This window comes from Mus caroli, chromosome 12 (assembly GCF_900094665.2).
Source record: "Mus caroli chromosome 12, CAROLI_EIJ_v1.1, whole genome shotgun sequence".
NCBI lineage: Eukaryota > Metazoa > Chordata > Mammalia > Rodentia > Muridae > Mus > Mus caroli.
Window position 1 is genome coordinate 54,416,923 of NC_034581.1, and position 20,747 is coordinate 54,437,669.

At 39.7% G+C, this 20,747-nt stretch overlaps 1 protein-coding gene across 2 annotated transcripts in view; it reads right to left on the reverse strand.

The window, feature by feature from the left end:
* The window catches only part of Sec23a (Sec23 homolog A, coat complex II component), a 51,777-nt gene that overhangs the window by 2,633 nt on the left and 28,397 nt on the right, over nt 1-20,747 (reverse strand). For both annotated transcript variants that reach the window (XM_029484538.1, XM_021178863.2), the window contains exons 14-19: nt 17,163-17,316; nt 13,354-13,431; nt 11,612-11,773; nt 9,936-10,022; nt 7,828-7,983; nt 6,034-6,099 (exon numbers count right to left, since the gene is read on the reverse strand). In XM_029484538.1, the coding sequence (XP_029340398.1) occupies nt 6,034-6,099; nt 7,828-7,983; nt 9,936-10,022; nt 11,612-11,773; nt 13,354-13,431; nt 17,163-17,316 (703 nt within the window). The remainder of the gene's footprint in view (nt 1-6,033; nt 6,100-7,827; nt 7,984-9,935; nt 10,023-11,611; nt 11,774-13,353; nt 13,432-17,162; nt 17,317-20,747) is intronic.

Genomic DNA, 20,747 nt, shown 5'->3' on the forward strand with positions numbered 1-20,747 from the left:
TGGAAGCAGGTACTTAGGGTAAGAAAAGGAGATGGGACAGTGGAGACTGATAAGGGTAGAGGGACTGGAAGCAGGTACTTAGGGTAAGAAAAGGAAATGGGACAGTGGAGACTGATAAGGGTAGAGGGACTGGATGACACGCTAGAATAAAGAATAATGAAGGCTGGAGGGGTGGCACCAACCGCTCAGGGAGCTTGCAATCTTTTGGAGGACCAGAGTTAGATACTAAGAAAGGACCCTTATCAGATGGCATACAACTGCCTGTAACTTTAGCCCCAGGAATCTGTGGCTACCTCTGGCCTTCACAAGCACTGCACAGATACACACAGACACACACATATACACATAATTAAAAACAAAATCCTGCCAAGTGTAGTCGCACACATCTTTAGTTCTAGCACTCAAGAGACAAAAGTAGGTCGATCTCTGTGAGTTCTAGGACAGCCTGGTCTACAGAGAGAATTCTAAGACAGCAGAGCTACAAAGAAAGGCCTTGTCTTAAAAAATAAGTATATAAATAAAATTAAATTAAAACCATAAGTGGAAATTTTGAAGATACCATAAGTAAATATCACTGTGTATTCTAACCTTAAAAATTAATAATAGGGCTCAGCGATTAAGAGCACAGACTGCTCTTCCAGAGGTCCTGAGTTCAATTCCCAGGAACCACATGGTGGCTCACAACCATCTGTAATGTGATCTGATGCCCTCTTCTGGTGTGTCTGAAGACAGCTACAGTGTACTTATATATAATAAATAAGTCTTTAAATAAATTTTAAAAATTAATAATAATTAAAAAGAAAATAGCTAGAGTTTACAGAGCTGGCCCATCAGTCAATCAAGGGCACTTGCTCTAGCAGAAGATCCACATTTGGTTTCTAGCACACACATGGTAGTACACTCCTAACTACAGTTCCAGCTCCAGGGGATCTGACACCCTCTTCTGCCTTCGTTGGCCTCCTGGAGCACATAAACTCCCACAGAGCCCGTATGCATGCACGCGCACGCACACACGCACACGTAATAATAATAAATCTCCCTCTTTACTTGATCTCCGGACTCCCTTCTCCCTGGCATTTTTAGCCAAAAGGAAGCAAACTCATTTATTTATTTTATTTATTTATTTATTTATTTATTTATTTTCTCTCTCTCTCTCTCTTTCTTCCTTTCTTCTTTTCCTTCTTTCCTTCCTTCCCTCCTCCTTTCTTCCCTTTCTCCCTCCCTCCCTTTCTCCCTCCCTTCACCTCCTTTCTTCCTTTCTGAGTAAGGTTCTCACTGTGTAGTCCTGGCTGACCCGGACCTTATCAGACCAAGATGGTCTGGAATTCACTGACTGCTGGGATTAAAGGTGTGCATACTATGCCCAGCTTATAATATTATTTTAAAATAGCCTATGATTATCAATTTTTCTAGTAACTTTAATTGATTTTGTATAATTAACAGGGATGAAGGAAATTTTCTAATATCCATTTTAATAAAAACTACATTGGAAAACTATATTGATAACCCAATCAATTGGCAATGAAATTTTACTATGGCAAGTAAAAGTATTTCCCAGGAGTCTACATTTCTGAATTTTTTCATTTTCTCCTGATTCACAAATTCCAGCATTAGTAAAATTTTTAAGTTTAAAAACAGGAAAATTATAGAAATCAGCAGATTAGTAGCAAATATGAGAATTCACAGCTCCATGGTACTCTGGCATGCCACAGACATGCCAAAACATATTCTGAATTCAGGAAAAATCATGAAACATGTTAATGCCTAAGGACGTGAAAGAACTGGCAAGGAAGGGGCAATGTGCCGGAACTGAGGAAATGGAGTCAGAAGGCCTGGGCTCCTGGGACTCTGTTGCTTCTCAGAGCCCACCAAGTCTGCATGTTTCTGCAGCTGCAGACTTCCCTATGCCCACCAGTGCTGTAAGGATGACCGAAGCAGCACAAGGCAATGGGACAGCAGGCAGCACACTCAGTAAGCACATGTCAGCACACATGTTTGGGAAATCATCACTGTATGACACTCAAACACTTGTCGTCATTGTACACTCGCCATTTCCTCAGGAGAGCTCAGCTGCCACCAACAACAACCTAGTGGCTATTGCTTGTGTTCTTCCTGTAGAAAACTTTTTTTTCATTTTACTTAGTTTACACCTCAACACATCCACTCCTAGATCTCTGTATCTCCTATGTTGTTTATTTACACCTATTACAAAGATATTATTTCAAATGTATAAAATACTAATGCTCAATTCTATCAAAAAGTAGCAGGGAGTTGATATCTATTTTTCAAGTGAGAGTCATTTTCTGTTTAATATATACCAAAAGAGAAATGTGAACAACCAACCTAACCCACAAATCCTTTATCTACAATGGTGTCCTGCCTGAAAGATATGCAGGGCAATGGTGGCACAAAACTTGTGGGAGTGACCAACCAATACGTGATTTGATGTAAGCCCACTACATGAGATGGAACCCACACCCAACACTGTTTGAGTAACCAAGAGCCTGAGAATAGACATCCCTGAGACCTAGGATAAAACCAAATACTACTGTTCCGAAAACAACATAGCAATAAAATGATCCCTAATGACACTCTGCTAAATACTCATAGATCAGTGCCTTGGTAGCCAATGACACTCTGCTAAATACTCATAGATCAGTGCCTTGGTAGCCATCATCAGAGAAGCTTCCTCCTGTAGCAGATGGTAACAAATTCAGAGACCCACAGCCAGACCTTAGGGAAACAGTGAGAGACTTGGAATTCTCATTCCTAAACATGTATCTCCATCAAATCCCACCCTTCAGAGCTCAGTGGTCCCCGAGGAAAGGAGGCCAAAGAGTGTACGATCCAGAGGGGATGGAGAACACCAAGAAAACAAGATGCTCTTACCTAGTGGCTCTCAGCCTTCCTGATGCTTCAACCCTTTCATAGCTCATGTTGTGATGACCCCCAACCATAAAATTATCTTCACTGCTATTTCATAACTGGAATTTTGCTACTCTTATAAATTGTAATGTAAGTATTTTTGGAAATGAAGGCTTGTCAAAAGGGTCACAACCCACATGTTGAAAAACTGCTCTAAATCAGCATAATCAAAGCTCATATGAACTCACAGAGGCTGGGGTAGCACGCACAGGCCTGTACAGATCCATACCATGTCCTGTAATGTTCACTATGGCTTCCAGCTTACTGTTTTTATGTGAGTCCTGAGTGTGTGAGCAAGTGAGTCTCTGTTTCCCGTGCCTTCTCTTGGCTCTCTTCCTTCTGTCTGTTTGTTTCATGCAATTTGATGTGTTAGCTTATAGCATAGCATAGCATATTATATATCATATCATATCATATCATATATCATATCACAGTCCCTTAGAAGCCTGTTTGTGTTTTCTAATGAGAGACAGGAAAGGAGTGAATCTAGACAGGAAGGGAGGTAGGAAGGAACTGGGAGGAGCAGAGGGAGGGAAAACCACAATCAGGATCTAATATGTGAAGGGGAAAATCTATTATTAATAAAAGAAACAAAAATAAGTAAAATATAACCAGAGGCTCATCAGGTAAAGGTACTTGACATGCAAGCCTGAAGACTTGTGTTCAGTCCCTGTACCCACATAAAGGTGAAAGTGGGGTGCTAACTTGAAGGTTGTCCTTGACCTCTACACGTGTATTGTGGCATGTGTGCACACAGACACACATACATACATATATACTACACACACCAATAATAAGAAATAAGATAAATTTTAACAAATAAAACACATCCGGGATTAGATAGCCAGACTCAAGCTTTACAGCACTGAGGATATAAAGCACAGCCTAACAGTGTTGCAGCGATGCCCTCTGCAGGCCAGTCATGGATACTGCTTATCACTGGAGTTTTGTTTGAATGAGAACATGTGTGAGTTTGTCAGTGTGCATGTGTTTGTGTGGGGGTTATGTATGTATTCTTTTTTGTTTTTTGATTATTAAACATCATCATCAGAAGTCTTTTTTCCCACAGGTTTTTCTTACAAGCCAGAACCTTGTTTCTATACTTTGATTATCCATCTGGTTCTTTTCCAGAAGCATAGGTTGATCATCCAAAATGTTTGTGACATCCTAGTTCCAACTTGTCACTGGCTGAATCAAAGCAGCTCACTTTGAACCGAGGCCACCATCATTCCCCTCAAGAATTAACTCATCTTCTGGAACTGAGATACTGAACAAGCAGCACATGTCCTCCCTGGAACTGTGGATATATTATTCACTTATCAAGTTCCCAGCTTTAGTAAGTGTCCCACTCCCGAGGAAGGACGCTAAAGAAAGGTGAGCATACACAGACCTCGTCCTGTGCGGAAGCCCATGTTGTGCTCCCATCATGCTGTGCTCACCGTGCATTCACTCAGGACAGCACCAACAGCCGCGGGTCCTTTCCATCTCCCACCTGCATCAGCCCAGAGCACATCCCACTCACATCTGTGAGTCTGACATGGATGCGACTGAACTTCCTCTAGAAACTTCACAATCACTGTGCATCCCTTCACAGTGACGCTGGTATTTTCCTCAATGCTGACATCTGAATGCTAAGAATGAACTTCATCCTCAAAGTCCATGAGGCAGAAAAGTTAGGGTTTTTTTTGTTGTTGTTGTTTTTTGGTTGAGTTTTTTTTTTTTTTTTTTGATACAATGACCTGTACCCCATGCTAACCCCATGCTCAGCTATCACTGGGTTCTTGAATCTAGCAATAAGAATAGTAAGAGGCCAGATTCCTTTCATTGTTAGCAAAATATTCAGCTAGTTAATTCCCAAGCTAGAATCATTAAATTAACTTAAACTATCAATTCTGAATCTGCAGTTAGAGTGGCTTGGGTTAAAAACAGGGCCCTGGGCCAGCAAGAAGGCTCACCAGGCAAAAGTATCTGCCGGTAAGCCTGCTGGCCTGAGTTCAGCCCCTAGGATCCATGCAGGAGAAGGGAAAAACGAGCTCCCCAGTTGTCCTCTGACCTCCACACACACTCGTTCCTTGCATGCAAAATAAATAAATAAAATGTAGTTCTAACCCCAATTTTCTCTCCTAATGGGAGAATTAATAACATATGCTTCATATAAATTTTAGCAATTAAATCAAAGTGCATAAAAAAAAATAATGTCACTGTAAGGAGGACAGGCAAATGGCCCAGTGGGTAAAGGTATCTGCCCAATGCTGAAGTCCAGCCCTGGGAACCACAGCTGGCAGGAAGGCACCAACTCTGGCAAGCTGTCCTCTGACTTCCACATTCACTCTGCCTAGTAGTGGACACCCACAGTAATAAATATTCATTTTTCTTTTTTTTCTTTTTTCTTTTTTTGGTTTTTCGAGACAGAGTTTCTCTGTATAGCCCTGGCTGTCCTGGAATTCACTTTGTAGACCAGGCTGGCCTCGAACTCAGAAATCGCCTGCCTCTGCCTCCCAAGTGCTGGGATTAAAGGCGTGCACTACCACGCCCGACTTATAAATATTGATTTTTAATCACAGGTCAAGAAAAGCCATCAAGCCAGGTATGGTGGCACACAACTGTAATCCCGGCACTCAGAAGAATGAGGCAGAAGGGTCATAATTTCTAGAAAAGGAATTGCTGTGCTGTCCGTGACAGCAGTAATAGCACATGGCTGTGGCCAATGGATGAGAGGGAATGGGAAGTGAAATAGGCAAAATGGGTGTGAGTAGCCAGAGAAGGGAAGGGGGATTATAGGGAACTAGCTTGGAGCCTTGGAAGTAGAGACTAGAAAGGTGCTCAATCCATGGAGAGAAAAGCAGGGGTCATCAGATGTCTATGGAGCAGACTTCACTGCTTTTGCCTCCAGTGGATTGGAGCTAAACTCGGACTCTGAAGAGGTTCTACGTGACAGGATCATTTTCTTATTTTCCAATGTAGCACCAAATACTAGTTACATTTTCTACTCTCCCCTTATATTTTCTCACAGAAATTATCATTAAATATATAGGGAAAATGTAGCTTTTACTAAAATAACTAAGGACAAAGAAAGAAGTTATTTCCAAGACTGCTGTTCACACTCACCTGCCCCCAGGCATACATGTTGTTATGAGTCTGTGAAGGGTTGACTTTCGAAAGGAGGAAACGAGCCTTGAAAGTAAAAATAAATAAATAAATAGTGCTGATCAAACACAGGCTTAGTAAGATAAGCTACAGACAATATACCATTTAAACCCAACTTAACTGAATATATTGGTAAATTTTGTTAAAATGTAATACTTACAAAGTTAAATTTTAAAATGCATCAACCAAAAAAAATGCATTAACCACAATACAAATAATATACTCTTCCAACATTCCATATTTGTAGCATTCATGAAATAATAGACTACTGAATCCCAAACTCAGCAGGTAAAAGTTGTATGTACAGGACTAGAGAGATGGCTCAGCAGGTAAGAGCACGGACAGCTCTTCCAGGAGACCTGGGCTGATTGGATTCCCAGAACCCACACGGTGACACACAACTATCTGTAACTATCTTTAACCTAGGGCATCTGATTCCCTCTCCTGACTTCTTCCGGTGCTGCATGCTTGTGTTATATGGACATCAATGCAAGCAAAGCACCCAAACACATGAAATAAAAACAAGTTTGCAAATGTTTATTTGTTAACACAAAACTTATTTTAAAATGAATGTGAAAATACAGTTTTATCAACTACTCTGAAACAAAAGAAGTCTAAAGCCTCGTAAAAATGATTTTAATCCACAGGTGATAACTTAGGCAACATTTACCCATCCTCTACAACAGCTAATCAATCAATAAATAAATGAGTAATTAGATAAGGAAAATAACAATACACATTATGATATTGATGAATGAATTCATTAAAAATCTTAATTCATTCTAGAAGAACAAAAGCAATTCAATCTTTTGAAAAATGTTTTTCTATTCCCTAAGTAGCTCTAGTCCTAGAGTAAGAAGCCTGGAATTCAATTAACTCCTAGTTAGGATTGGCAAGCTTACAAATGTAATCTCAGTATCTAGGGGACTGAGGCAGAAAGAATGTTCAAGGTCCACCTCAGCTATGTAGCTAAGACACTGTCTCTTTAAAAAAAACCTAGCTCCACTCAATGTGCTTCCTTGATAGTATAAATAACAAGTCTTAACTCTATTATATATAAAGTAGAGATAATAATAGAATTGGTATGAGGCTCAAATGAAGGAGGCATGGAAAATGCTTGCAAAGTCTCCATACATGATAGACACAGTAAAACTAATAATCACCACTGCACATAAAGTCGGTGCTGACGTCTCACTGTGTCAGACAGTAGGGACACAACACTAAACAAACTACCTCCCTGCTTTATTTACGGAAGAAGTAAACTGTGTGACAGCTCACAATAGCAGTACTGTTCCAGCTCTGATCAGAAAGTTTCCTGATGTGTGCTGAGCAGCCCTAACTGACCACATGTGCACGACTCCTTTGAGCTCTAAGAACCATAAAACCCATTTTAATACCACACTGCTTTCTTGAACCTGACAGTTACTTTCTATAAGACTGAAACAAATTAGAAACCTCATAGGCTTTAAGAAAAGTACACTAAATTGTTTTGCAAGCTGCCCTTATATCTTTGCTAACCCATAGCTGACACACTGTCTGGATGGCATTATGGTGATTACAACAGCTATGATGGAAGCAGAATTAGAAAAAACTGGCTGTTTGGGCAACTAGGCAATAACTGTATTGCTTTGTTCCCTCCCATCTGCCTCCTCCCTTGCCCTAGGCCTTGAGTGGCAGATAGCTCATGTTACAATCAGAACACAAGCAGGATCACCTCACAGCAGCCCTGCATACACAACACAGGGTGTTCCTCACCTGGCTGCCACCATGCTCCGTGTCAATGTATCTCGGCATTGGAAATCTGGAGTGAAGAATCTCTTGTGCATCATCTACTGGGGCTTGCAGAAGGTGCCGGAAATTTTCATATTCTGGCATGTCCTGGTATCCTGACTTCCGCCACTGTGCTATAGTCTAATTTTAAAAATAATTAAAAGAATTATTTAAAATTTCTTGAGTAGATTTTTCTTCGAAGAAAGTTTTATCTTCTTTGTTTTGTTTTTTTTTTGTTGTTGTTGTTTTGGTTTGGTTTGGTTTTTTTTTTTTTTTTTTTTTTTTTTTTTTTTTTTTTTTTTTTTGGGTTTTGTTTTGTTTTTTTTTTTTTTTTTTTGGTTTTTTCGAGACAGGGTTTCTCTGTGTAGCCCTGGCTGTCCTGGAACTCACTCTGTAGACCAGGCTGGCCTCGAACTTAGAAATCCACCTGCCTCTGTTTCCCAAGTGTTGGGATTAAAGGTGTGCGCCACTACTGTCCAACAGCAACAAATAATAATTTTTAAAAAATGAGACAGTGTTTGATTACATAGCCATGGCTGGCCTGGAACCGGCTATGTAGATCAGACTGACTTCAAACTCACAGAGATCTGCCTTCCAAGTGCTAGATCAAAGACATGCATCGCCATGCCCAGTAAATAAATCCTTGTAAAGGCACTGGATAGTTCTATTTGGAAGGATACTAGAAGGTCAGGTGTGGTGGCTCACACAGCAATCCCAGCACAGAAGGTTGAGGTGCAAGTACTCTGAGTATAAGAGAAGGCTGGGCTATCATATCAGCGTCTCAACACTCAGCCATCCTCACCAACAAATGAAACCTAAAGTTACAATAAGGTAACTAGAAAAATTAGGCCATCTAAGATACAATATACTACACTACAAGCTCAAGCACAGGAAAAACGAATGTGCCGTGCAAACTGCTCAGGGTGGTGTTTTCATCCATGGAGTGTACTGAGGTACTGGCTGAATGAACACACGCAGGGGTAGACCTCGGCCAAACACCCACATGAAAGCTCAGAAGCTGCCCACACTACTCTTCAACCATGCATCACCTCAATAAGTTATACACGTCTACTCATGCTGTCAATGCAGTTTTAGGGTATAGGAAGCACATAGAAAAATCTTCACGTTGCATAGAGTAATGAAGAGCAAGTTTGCCCACTGACAAAGGCTGGCTCTTGCCCTTCGTTTCTGTGTCCCTGTTTATATTTTCACAGTACTATGCTTTGTGCAAATCTATTTACCCACTAGCGTGTAAACAAAACAACAAAATAAACACAAGGATCAGTATGATTGTCACCTAAAATCCTATACCATGAAGAATCACACTATGTGTGTGTCTGTGTATGTATGTGTGTATGTGTGTATGTTGTATGTGTGTATGTATACCCGTTGAGTATTTTCTACCTAAATCCTTGAGAGTACAAGTGCTATGGATTTCAGACACTTTCATGTATTTATATGTATATGTAATGTATATGTATAAATTCTTATTAAAATACTTTGGAGATGGGAACCAAGTCTAAACACAAAATGTACTTACGTTTTAAATACTTATATCTCAAAAAGTTATTCTCTACATTTAAGTGAGCAATAGGGCCAGCAAGATGGCTCAGTGGGTCAAGGCAACTGCTTCCAAGCCTGATGACTTAGTTTAATGCCAGGGACTCACTCACACAGTGGAGGAAAAGAACCGATTCCCACAAGTTATCCTTTGACCTCTGCTCTTGTGCATACACTCCTCCTCTACACGTAAAATAAACAAAACCAATTTTATTTTAAAAAGTTAAATAATAATAAATATTTACTAAGATATTTTTATTAAGCCGGGCGTGGTGGCACACGCCTTTAATCCCAGCACTCGGGAGGCAGAGGCAGGCGGATTTCTGAGTTCCAGGACAGCCAGGGCTACACAGAGAAACCCTGTCTCGAAAAAACCAAAAAAAAAAAAATATATTTTTTTTAAAATTTAGAGAAATTATATTTTATAAAAACATAAACCAAAGATTATCATTGCCTAAATATGAGCTACATATTAGACAAGGAAAATTTTTTCCTCAGAGTAAAACTATTTCACATACATAAATCTATCTTACCTCACCGTGATAAATCAAAATCTGGAAGAACGTGTCCATGAGGAGAATGCGATCTGCAAGAATGCTGCTGCTGTCTAGAAGAACTGGCTAAAATGAAGCAATGATAGGGTAAGGTTAGCATCTTAATCCTTTCCCTTGTCTTAAATCTGCATGCAAGTGCTAGGCATCATCCCATCGTCTAACAGAGCGAACTTCTGTAGATTCTGCTTTCCCTTCATCTTAGCTCTTAAATTTTACATTTACCAAACACTTCCAGACACTGTGAATTCTCAATGTATTTTAATTTTCTAAGGATCTAATACTGAAATAATTTTTAAAAAGTCAATATGCCAGGTATTACAGTACACAACTTTAATCACCATACTTGAGAGGCAGAGGCAGGTAAATCTCTATGAGTTCCAAGCCAGCGTGGTATAGAGAGCAAGTTCCAGGCCAGCCAAGGTTATAAACAGATTGTATCCAAAAAAAAAAAAAAAAAAAAAAACCAACAAAAACCAACAAAAAAAAAAATCTTTTTTAAAGATTTAAGATATCAAAGATGGTCACTAAGCCTGCTGACAGTAAACTGAAGGAGAGATAAAATAAAAGGCCTGGGATATAAGAAATGTAGGATGCATGGGAAAACAGTTCTGAATATGAAATGGAGCATTATGAATTGATTATAAGTTTGAGTAACACATGTACAAAGCTATGGGGTTAGACTGAATCATTCAGAGAAACTGAAGATAAGGAAAATGAAAAGACTGAGAGTTTGTTAGAGGATACTGCCCAGCACAGATGGTGTTGATTATTACATTATATATTATATTATATTATATTATATTATATTATATTATATTATTTCAGGGACAAATTTTGCTTCAAATAAGCTAAGAAGGAGGTCAAAACTATAGACAACAGGGTTGGAGAAAAAATGCAGTGGTTAGCTGTACTTGATGATCTTCCAAATGTTCTGAGTTCAGGTCCCAGAACTCACATCAAGCAGCGCACAACTTCAGATAATTCTGACTACAGGACAGTCAGGGCTACACAGAGAAACCCTGTCTCAAAAAGACCAAAAAAAAAAAAAAAATAACAAATATCATAAACACCCACTTATGCTGACCTTTCCTAAGATACTACTTCCAAACACAGCGCTGTATAGTTTTAAATGGTGAAATGAACAATTCAAACTATCAGAAGGAAAGCTATTTATTTGATAACAGATAAAAGTGTGTTGAACACTTTTCCAAAACAGCCCAGAGAGTGGCTTTATCAGTCATATCTTATATTCTCAAAGGAACAAAGGAAAAGGAGATATGTGGAGAGACTTAATTTTGACAGGCTGTCCTGTCAAACACTAAGCTATGAAATTAGCCATCTCTCCCAGAATCATGATCATTTCTGAGCTTTCTTCAAGGAAGGCAGAGTAATCATAAGCCCTAGGTAGCTTTACCAACCAAACACTAAACACAGTCACCCAAGAGTATCTTTTATAGTGTTTTTGCATTGTTTTAATACTTTTGTAATACTTAATGATATACCCAACCCAATACATAAACACTCATAAATACCTTTAAATGAGGCATTTGAGATAATAATTTAACAAATTCCAACTTCATTTCAAAACAACAAGCTGTTATCACTGTCTTAATGCCACACAGCACAGAAACAATCAACTCTCTCCTCTTCCTTACCTCTGGTGGGCCACTGAAGGAATAGGCATACAGAATGGGCTGAATCATGATTAGAGACTGTGTCAGATCCTGACGCATGAAATGGTGACGATAGTATGAACTCTCATCAGGACTATTGTTAAAAACTTGCAAGAAAGGAGATCTTCTTAAATGAAACATAAACTACAAGATAAAGCAGGTGAGATTTTAAAAATAGCTTTAATTGGTATTGGTATGGCAATAGCAGTTCTCTAACAACAAACCTTTGCTTACATTGTAACATGAAAACACAAGGTCTGTTAGGAATATACTAAAGTAGTACTGGAGGGATGGCTTAGCAGTTACTTATGGACCCAGGAGCTCGGGGGGATTTCAGTTACCAGAACCCACACTGCGTGGTTTACTTCTCCCAGTAATTTAATTTCAAGTTATCAGAAGCCCTGGCCTCTGTAGGCATTTGCATATAGGTAGTACACATAAGTTTATACAGGAACACAGACAGACATATTAAATAAATACATACATAAATACATAAGTGAATATTATAAAGTATATCACAAGAAAATTTGTCCTGCTGCCTTGTCTGACCTCAGTGGGAGGAAATGTGCTTGGTCCTTTGGAGGCTTGATGCCCAGAGAAGGAGGATGCTAGAGGGGTGAGGTGGGAGTGGGAATGGGGGCGGTGGGGGGGGGGGCGCTCTTGGGGGGGGAGCAGGAGGAGGGATAACATTTGAAATGTAAATAAAATAATCTTTAAAAAAAACAGGATTGTCCTGATGTTTATGAGCTACAACGGGCTTGTGAGATGGCCCCAAAGTTAAGCGAGCTTGCAAGCATGAGGATTGGAGTTCTGCTCCACCACCCACCCAAATAACAAGCTATACAGGAAGGGCAAGGCATATTTCAGCTGGAGAGCTTGTCTCAAAAGAAAAACAAAAAAGGGCCAGGCAGTGGTGACACATGCCTTTAATCAAAGCACTTGGAAAGCAGAGGCAAGGGGTCTCTGTGAGTTTGAGACCAGCCTAGTCTACATAGTGAGTAACAGGACACTCAAAGCTCTGTTACACAGAGAAACCCTATCTCAAAAAAAAACGAGATAAACAAGGGAAAAAAAGGTTGCAGTTTCAGGACAAAGCTTTTTAAGGCAAAAATGAATTTCACTGAAATACTGAAGGTGCAAAATTACGGTCCTAGCACTTGGAAGACTAAGACAAGAACATGACAAGTTCAAAACTAACCCTAGCTACATAACAAGACCCTGTATTAAAAACAGGAAAACAAAACAAACAAAAAACAAACAAACAAAAAGGCAGACCAACACAGAGATGGTAAAGGAACTGTAAGGCAAGTTTAAGCTCACACTTCTTACCTGGCATGGCATTATAAAACTGTTCACAGGGGATGATAATAGGCCATTATCCCATTATGTGGTAAAATAACCACATAAATGTATTTGGTATCACTGTAATTAGAACCCCTTATCTCAGATGGCAAGCTAATAGGGTTTAACCTTGCTTGCACCCATAGTAAGTCTCCAAGCACCACAAATAAATAATAACTATTTGTTATATCCCATGTAGGGATATTTTATCATTTACCACAAGCATAAAATTAACTTCTGAGTTATCCCAAAATTTACCTAACTAAAAGAATAATCCAGTAAAAATATGTTCATATGTGATTACTAAAAGACAAACAACAAAAAAGATGAAACTCAATGCTACCGGTAATAAAGGAAAAGAAAGTGGCCTTTGACCTACTTACCTGAGGATAAAGAGAAAATGTTTCTGAAAACCGGAAGGAATTTGGATCATCTTTGTGATACTCTCCAAATTTTTGACACTAAATAAAATAAAACATTAGCAATTTGTTCCTGGTAAAGTAACTGAAAATTCTGCCCACTAAAAATCTATTTATAAAAATTTGCTAGTTTTAGGGAAACAGATACTCAACATAGGGTAAAGTTGGAATATTATGTATTGACTTAGCAGGGGACTGATTACAACCAAAAAAAAACTATTTGAATTTCAGAAATACAGCAACAACTCACCCTAAAATGTTTAGATTTGTTGTTATAAGCAAATGTCTTTTGTAGCAAATAAAGAATATGTAATGCCAATAGGAGGAGGAGGAGGCCAACAGAAACTTCCTAAGACTACCACCATATCTTTTTCAATACTGTCCAAGGATAGAAAAACACACAATCAATGCACTACAGGAGGTACAAAAATAAACTTCTGGTACAAAGTATGCTATACTGAAAGTGCCCAAGGAGCTGGAGAGCTGGCTCAGAGGTTAAGAGCACTGACTGCTCTCCCAGAGGTTCTGAGTTCAATTCCCAGCAACCACATGGTGGCTCACAACCAACTGTAATGGGGATCCGATGCTCTCTTCTGGTGTGTCTGAAGACAGCTACGGTGTTCTCATATACATAAAAAAAGAAAAAGTGCCCAAAAGAAAAAGAGTCAAAGGAAAACCAAGCCTAGTGAAGAAAAAGATTTACAGAGTCAGAAATTAGACTGAGGTAAGTCATGTCATAGGCAACAGAGAAGCAGGTCATGTATTCTCCAGACCATGGCAAGAGGCATCCAGCTGCCTCACCCAAGGATGAGCTCCTACTACAACAGCCATGACCTCAGCCACCAGCCTCACTGTGTTAAGCAAGTCTCTGCCCCACAGGCCTAAGTACTGGAGGCTTGGTCACCAGCTCACAGCACCAGTGGGAGGAAGAGTGCCCAATAGGAGGCATTTTGGTCATTGAAGCAATCATTGCCGAAAACTGTAGAATCAGTCTTTCTTACTGCAGCATCACACAGGCCTAAAGCAATAGGCCATAAACCGAAACCTCTGAACCATGAGCTGAAATAGACCTTTCTCTGTTGGGGAGAAGGAAATGTGACTAATATTTGGATAATGCCATTCTGTTTTGGACCTCATACAACCAAGGCAAATAAAACAGGCAATAGATGTTACACAAAAAGTAGATATAGTCAAAAAAGACTCTATCTGCCTTTCTCACAAATTATCTCCACTGGTCTCCTCTTTATGTGACACAAGATCAAAGTAAACTTTTCACTGCTCTGTCATTAACCTGTCCTCTGTGTACATGTTGTAAAATGTTCACTGTGTGGCTAACAGCTTGCTATGCATAGTGAGGAAACTTTAATTTTGTGCTTGATGCAATGGTCTCATTTGGTTATTCACTAGGTCCTAATGATTTTTAATCAGTGTTTCTCTTTTAAAAAAATATATCAGATAATTACAGATTAAAAGTAATCACAGATAATTGTGAAGTTGAGGTATGAGATAAAAGAGAAGCCCAAACTTGAAAAAAAAAAAAAAAAAAACTTAAAAATTGCAATCCTAGCCGGGCGTGGTGATGCATGAATTTCGGGAGGCAAAGGCAGGCAGATTTTTGAGTTCAAGGCCAGCCTGGTCTACAAAGTGAATTCCAGGACAGCCAGGGCTACACAGAGAAACCCTGACTCAAAAAAACAAAAAAAAAAAAAAAAAAATCTTTTTTCAATAGAAGGTGTCCAGTGGGTTTTATGCAAGTTGATGGTGCAGAGTGCACTATAAAACTGTAGTGTCATGCATGACAACCTGTGAATGCAATAGCTCCAGCAAGATGGACAGGACACTGTACTGCAGGTCACAGCTACAGCCCAAGTGTACACACTGGACACTTAAACTTTTAGACCCTTAAAACAACACAACATTTATGAAGACAAAGTCATTTTCCATGAAAAGGCTCAAAAAGCAATCCATTTCAGAGCACAATTTACTAGCCACATGGAAAGCTCACATGGTTGGTGACATTCTAGAAAACACTAACATGTAAAATTAGTCAGTAAAATGCTAGGGCAAAGTGCAACTTAAACAGGAAACAGGAGCCCTTCTATTTCAGCACACAGTACAAGAGGTAAGGAGTCAGCACACTGGCTGGATGGGGTCTTGAGTACAATTACCAACACAAGAAAGGTTTTTTAGGGCTGGTGAGATGGCTCAGTGGGTAAGAGCACCCGACTGCTCTTCCGAAGGTCCAGAGTTCAAATCCCAGCAACCACATGGTGGCTCACAACCATCTGTAAAGAGATCTGACTCCCTCTTCTGGAGTGTGTGAAGACAGCTACAGTGTACTTACATATAATAAATAAATAAATCTTTAAAAAAAAAAAAAGAAAGGTTTTTTAAAAGTTCCATTTAAAACAAAGTACTGGGGCTGGAGAGCTGGCCCAGTGGTTAGGAACACTGGCTGTTCAATTCCCAGCAATATCACATAGTGGCTCTGGCCCTCTTCTGGCATGTAGGTGTACATGCAGGAAGAGCACTCCTACATTCAAAATATGTAAATAAATTTAAAAAATAAACAAAGCAGAGCACTGAATCAAAGCACTGGGTACAGGCCACATGATGCTAAGAAGCCTGTGCAATAAACTGGGAATAGCTTCTCTGTCTCGGTGGGAAGTTCAGGATTGTGTATCAATCTTCTATTGATAGTGGTGATAGTCAAGAAAACTTCTTGGCTACGAGAGATTCTTCTGCTGTTTTGAAGAAGCTCAGGTGAGATACTTAAATATTCATGCCCATCTAGAATCAAAGAGCCCACCGAGGAGCTGTGCCAGTATTTGTATTGACAGTGCCCCATCACTGATGGGCTATACAAAGTTAAAGCTCAGTTTAAGACACATTTAATACCACAACTCTGATTTCTTCACAAAGACATGTTGGGAGAAAGGGGTGCTCTTATAAGGGAAAAATCTCAACAGCACTACAAAAGTAGCTAGCTTTTTTTTCCCTAAGATTTATTTATTTATTATATGTGAGTACACTGTAGCTGTCTTCAGACACTCCAGAAGAGGGCATCAGATATCTTTACAGATGGTTGTGATCCACCATGTGGTTGCTGGGATTTGAACTCAGGACCTTCTGAAGAGCAGTCAGTGCTCTTACTGGCTGAGCCAACTCTCCAGCCCCAAAAGTAGCTAACTTTAAACAAGTTCACTCATGATACCTGACAGACAGGCACCTCTCTTGAGTTTGGTACCTTAACAGAGAATTCTCAACAAGGTATTTAAGTTGAAGAGTAAATGAAAAAGTACAGGACAGAGTTTATAATGTAAGAATTAAGTGTTAAGAGCTGATTAAGCCTATAATCCCAGGACATGGGAATAAGTTTAAGACCAGCCTAGGCTACATTGTTATAGTCAACTGAAATTAAAGCAGAAAATAAAAGCCACAGTAAAGACAAACACACACACAGCAGTAATAGCAAGTTCTAGACCAGCCAAGGCTACAAAGACCCTAACTCAAAACAAAAACAAAATTCATAAAATCACTAATAAAAAATTAATTTCCACACTCACTTCATACAAGCCAAAATAGTAAGTTGCATACTGCCATTCAATTTTAAGGAAAGGGGCTTTCTAGTTTACTGGAAGTGAGTGGAACCCTGCTATTATTGCTCAGTCAGTTCTTCCAACAGTTCTCCACACCCACTGTAAGGTCTTTAAAGGGTATTTACGACAAATGAAAGCTGACAAGCTGAGAAAAGCACAATGTCCACTTCTTACCAGTCGAATGAGTTGTCTGTCCAACCATCTTAGCACGTCTGGCCCTTCCTCTGTTTCTGCTCTGTATATTGCCAGCCTGGCCATGAGAATGGCAGCTGCTTCCTGGTCAAAAGATGCAGCAATATTTTGGATTTGAGTTTGAGCATCTGCCCAGCTAAAGAAATAAGAAAGCACAGAAACATAGCTGAATTATATCATAATTCCACAGCTAGTTACCACACACAGCTACACTTAGAGAATACAGAATGCCACCTCGTATTTCAAGATTCTAATACTACACAGATTAATTAGCATTATTAAAGTATCACAAATAGCTGTTTATTACATTGATTTTCCTAAAAACAAAACCAGACCTTAAAATGTTTTCTAAAATGACTCTAAAGGAGCATATTCTTTAAGACAATAAGCCTTTAATAAGTAAAAATAATGTATAGAGGTCAGGGGGATGGCTCAGCAGGTAGGCACACTACCACCAAGACCTACAGCCTGAGCTCAAGTACCAGACTCAACGATGGGAAAGGAGAGAACTGACTCCTAGAGCTGTCCTCTGACATCTGCCTGCATACAGTGACTGGCACATATGCACACACACACACACAGAGAAAATAAAATCTTTTTTAATAAAATAGATGTGTGAACGATATAGAAATCCTTATGGTGACATCATTCCTAAGAACTTAGGAGTTCATATATACACACACACTAGATTAAAAAATACCATATACATTTGCATAAACTGTAAGTCTATGCTGATTTTTTTTTAATGTATATGAGTACATTTTCGCTGCCTTCAGACACACCAGAAGTGAGCATCGGATTCCATTACAGATGGTTGTGAGCCACCATGTGGTTGCTGGGAATTGAACTCAGAACCTCTGGAAAAGCAGCCAGTGCTCTAAACCACAGAGTAATCTCTCCAGCCCCCTCTATGATGAATTTTAATGTATTCAATTTTAGAAAAACAAAAAATGAATTTACAAAAGTAAAGGTTTTATTTTCAATCTTAGTGTCATTTGTTACACTGAAGGACAAAACATCAGAATTTTATTCTCATTAGTCTTTAGATAGAAATCAATAAATGATAGAAATCACATAAATTAAAACTGTTGTACTTTTCTCCCTGTTAATACACTGACCAAGATGAATCAAAATTAAGTAAGAGAATTGAGTATGGGAATACAAGCCTATAATCCCATTACTTGGGAGTTGGAGACAAAAGATCAGGAGTTCAAACCAGGCTCAACTACGCGGCAAATTTGAGGCCAGCCTGGACTAAAGGAGATCCTGTCTCTAAGATCATGAAACACAGTAGGTTTTAAGGTTCCTCAAAAAATTAAAACTAGAACTTCTAGGGCTGAGAGATGGCTCATCAATTAAGAACCTGGATGCTCTTCCAGAGGTCCTAATTCGGCTCCCAGAAGCCACATCAAGGAGCTCCCAGTTGCCTGTAAGTCCAGCCCCTGCTGTGCTGTCCTCCTCCTACCTCCACAGATACCTGTACTCAAAATTGTACTACACAGACCCCCACACGAAATTCAAAAATAAAAGTATTTTTTAAACTTCCATATAATCCAACTATACCATTCTCAAAGAGCCCAAGTCAGCTTCCTAGGAGAGATACCTACACATCTATAGATATTATATAATTCTTAATGTAAGAAGCTCATGCAGGGGCATGCCTGCAATATTGCTAGGAAAGCACAGGCAGGCAGCAATCCCGTAGGCTTGCTGACCACCAACCTAGGGCAAACAGTGAGCTCCAGGTTCATTCAGGAAGAGATTTCCTGCCTCAAGCACTAGGATGGAGAGTGACAGAAAACGACACTTGATACTGACCCCTGGTTTCCACATGATCACGCTTGGTGCACCCATGCATACACACACACACATATACATACAGGGAAAAAAATTTAAAAGTTAAAGTGAGAATTTCAGTCTGAGGAGTTAATAGTATTATAAACTGTGTGAGCCTGGCTGGCCTCAAACTCACAGAAATAGCTCTTCATGCCTCTGCTGCCCAAAGAAGGTCATATGTTCTATAAACTTAATCCAGTCAAACTTTCTTTAGATAGAACCTTTTTTTTAATTTCAAAGACATAATTCTGGGAGGATTGGTTTGCTTTTAATACTTCTGCTGATCCTAGATGCAAAGCATCTCATCCTATACAAGACTGGCAAGTCTTTGTGTAAGTCTTGTATGTAAGTTGTTGTACTTGTATGGTCATGTGGGGCGTGTACATGCACTGTGTCCAGATGCCTATGGAGGCCAGAGGACAACCCTGGATACATTCTTGAGAGCACCATCCATCTCCTTTGAGACAGTAGCTCTTTGGCATGAAGCTCACCAATTAGCCTAGAGTGTCTGGATAGGCAAGCCATAGGGATATTCCTGTCTCTGCTTCCTCTACACTGGGATTACAAGCACAGACCATGTCTACCTTTTCCACATGGACTCTAGTGATCAAACTCATGTACAGGGAAGGATTGAACCCACTGACCCATCCCCTAAACCATATATATTACTTTAATATATGTTACTTTATATGTAATATATTTTATAGTGACAAATTTAATTTTTTCAGCCTTTTAAGTTTTATTTTTATTCATGTGTATGTGTATATATCTGTATATATGTATACACACAAGAGCACAGATGTCTACAGTGGCAACAGGGTGTCAGGTCTCCTGGAGCTGGAGTTATTAGTAGTTATTAACAATCGAACATGGGTATGAGGGGGAGGGGCTGGGGGAGACACAACCAAACAATAGTCCTCTGTAAGAGCAGCAAGAACTCTTAAATGCTGAGTCAGGACTCCAGCCCTGGGGTAGTTAGAATAAGAATGGCCCCCTTAGGTCCATATATTTGAATGCATTAGGGAGTGGCACTACTTGAAAGGGATTATGAGGTGAAACCTTCTTGGAGTAGGTGTGACTTTGTTGGAAGAAGTATATCAACAGGTGGTGGGCGGGCTTTTGACAAGCCAATCCCAGTGGCTTTCACTTCCTGTTGCCTATGAATCTGGATGTAAAATTCTCAGCCACTTTTCCAGCACCATGTCTGCCTATGTGTTGCCATGTGCCCTGCTGCGCTGACAAGTGGGCTAAACCTCTGAACTGTAGGTAGGCCCCAATTAAATGTTTTCTTTTACAAGACCTACCATGGTTACGGTATCTCTTCACAGCAATAAATCAATGACTAAGGCAAGCCCCTTTCTCTGTTTTTAATTTTCTCTCATCCAACAATTTTTAAATGTTCCCAGATAGTAAATAAGAGTAAGATATCTTAGTCTGGTAAAATATTGTTTTCTAAAGACAGGCTTTCTCCCTGACCTGGAACTCCACAGATAAGCTAGGCTAGCTACCCAGGATTCGCCTGTCTCCATCCCCCAGAGCTGCAATTGCACATGGGTTCCAGCACAGCTAGCTTTTTGTTCTTCCCATGTTCTGGGGACCAACTTGAGGTCCGCATGCTTACTTACCAACTGGCCTCCCTCCCCACCCCTAGGAGTACTTTTAAAAACTGCTATTATAGCTGGGCAGTGGTGGTGTACACCTTTAATCCCAGCACTTGGGAGACAGAGACAG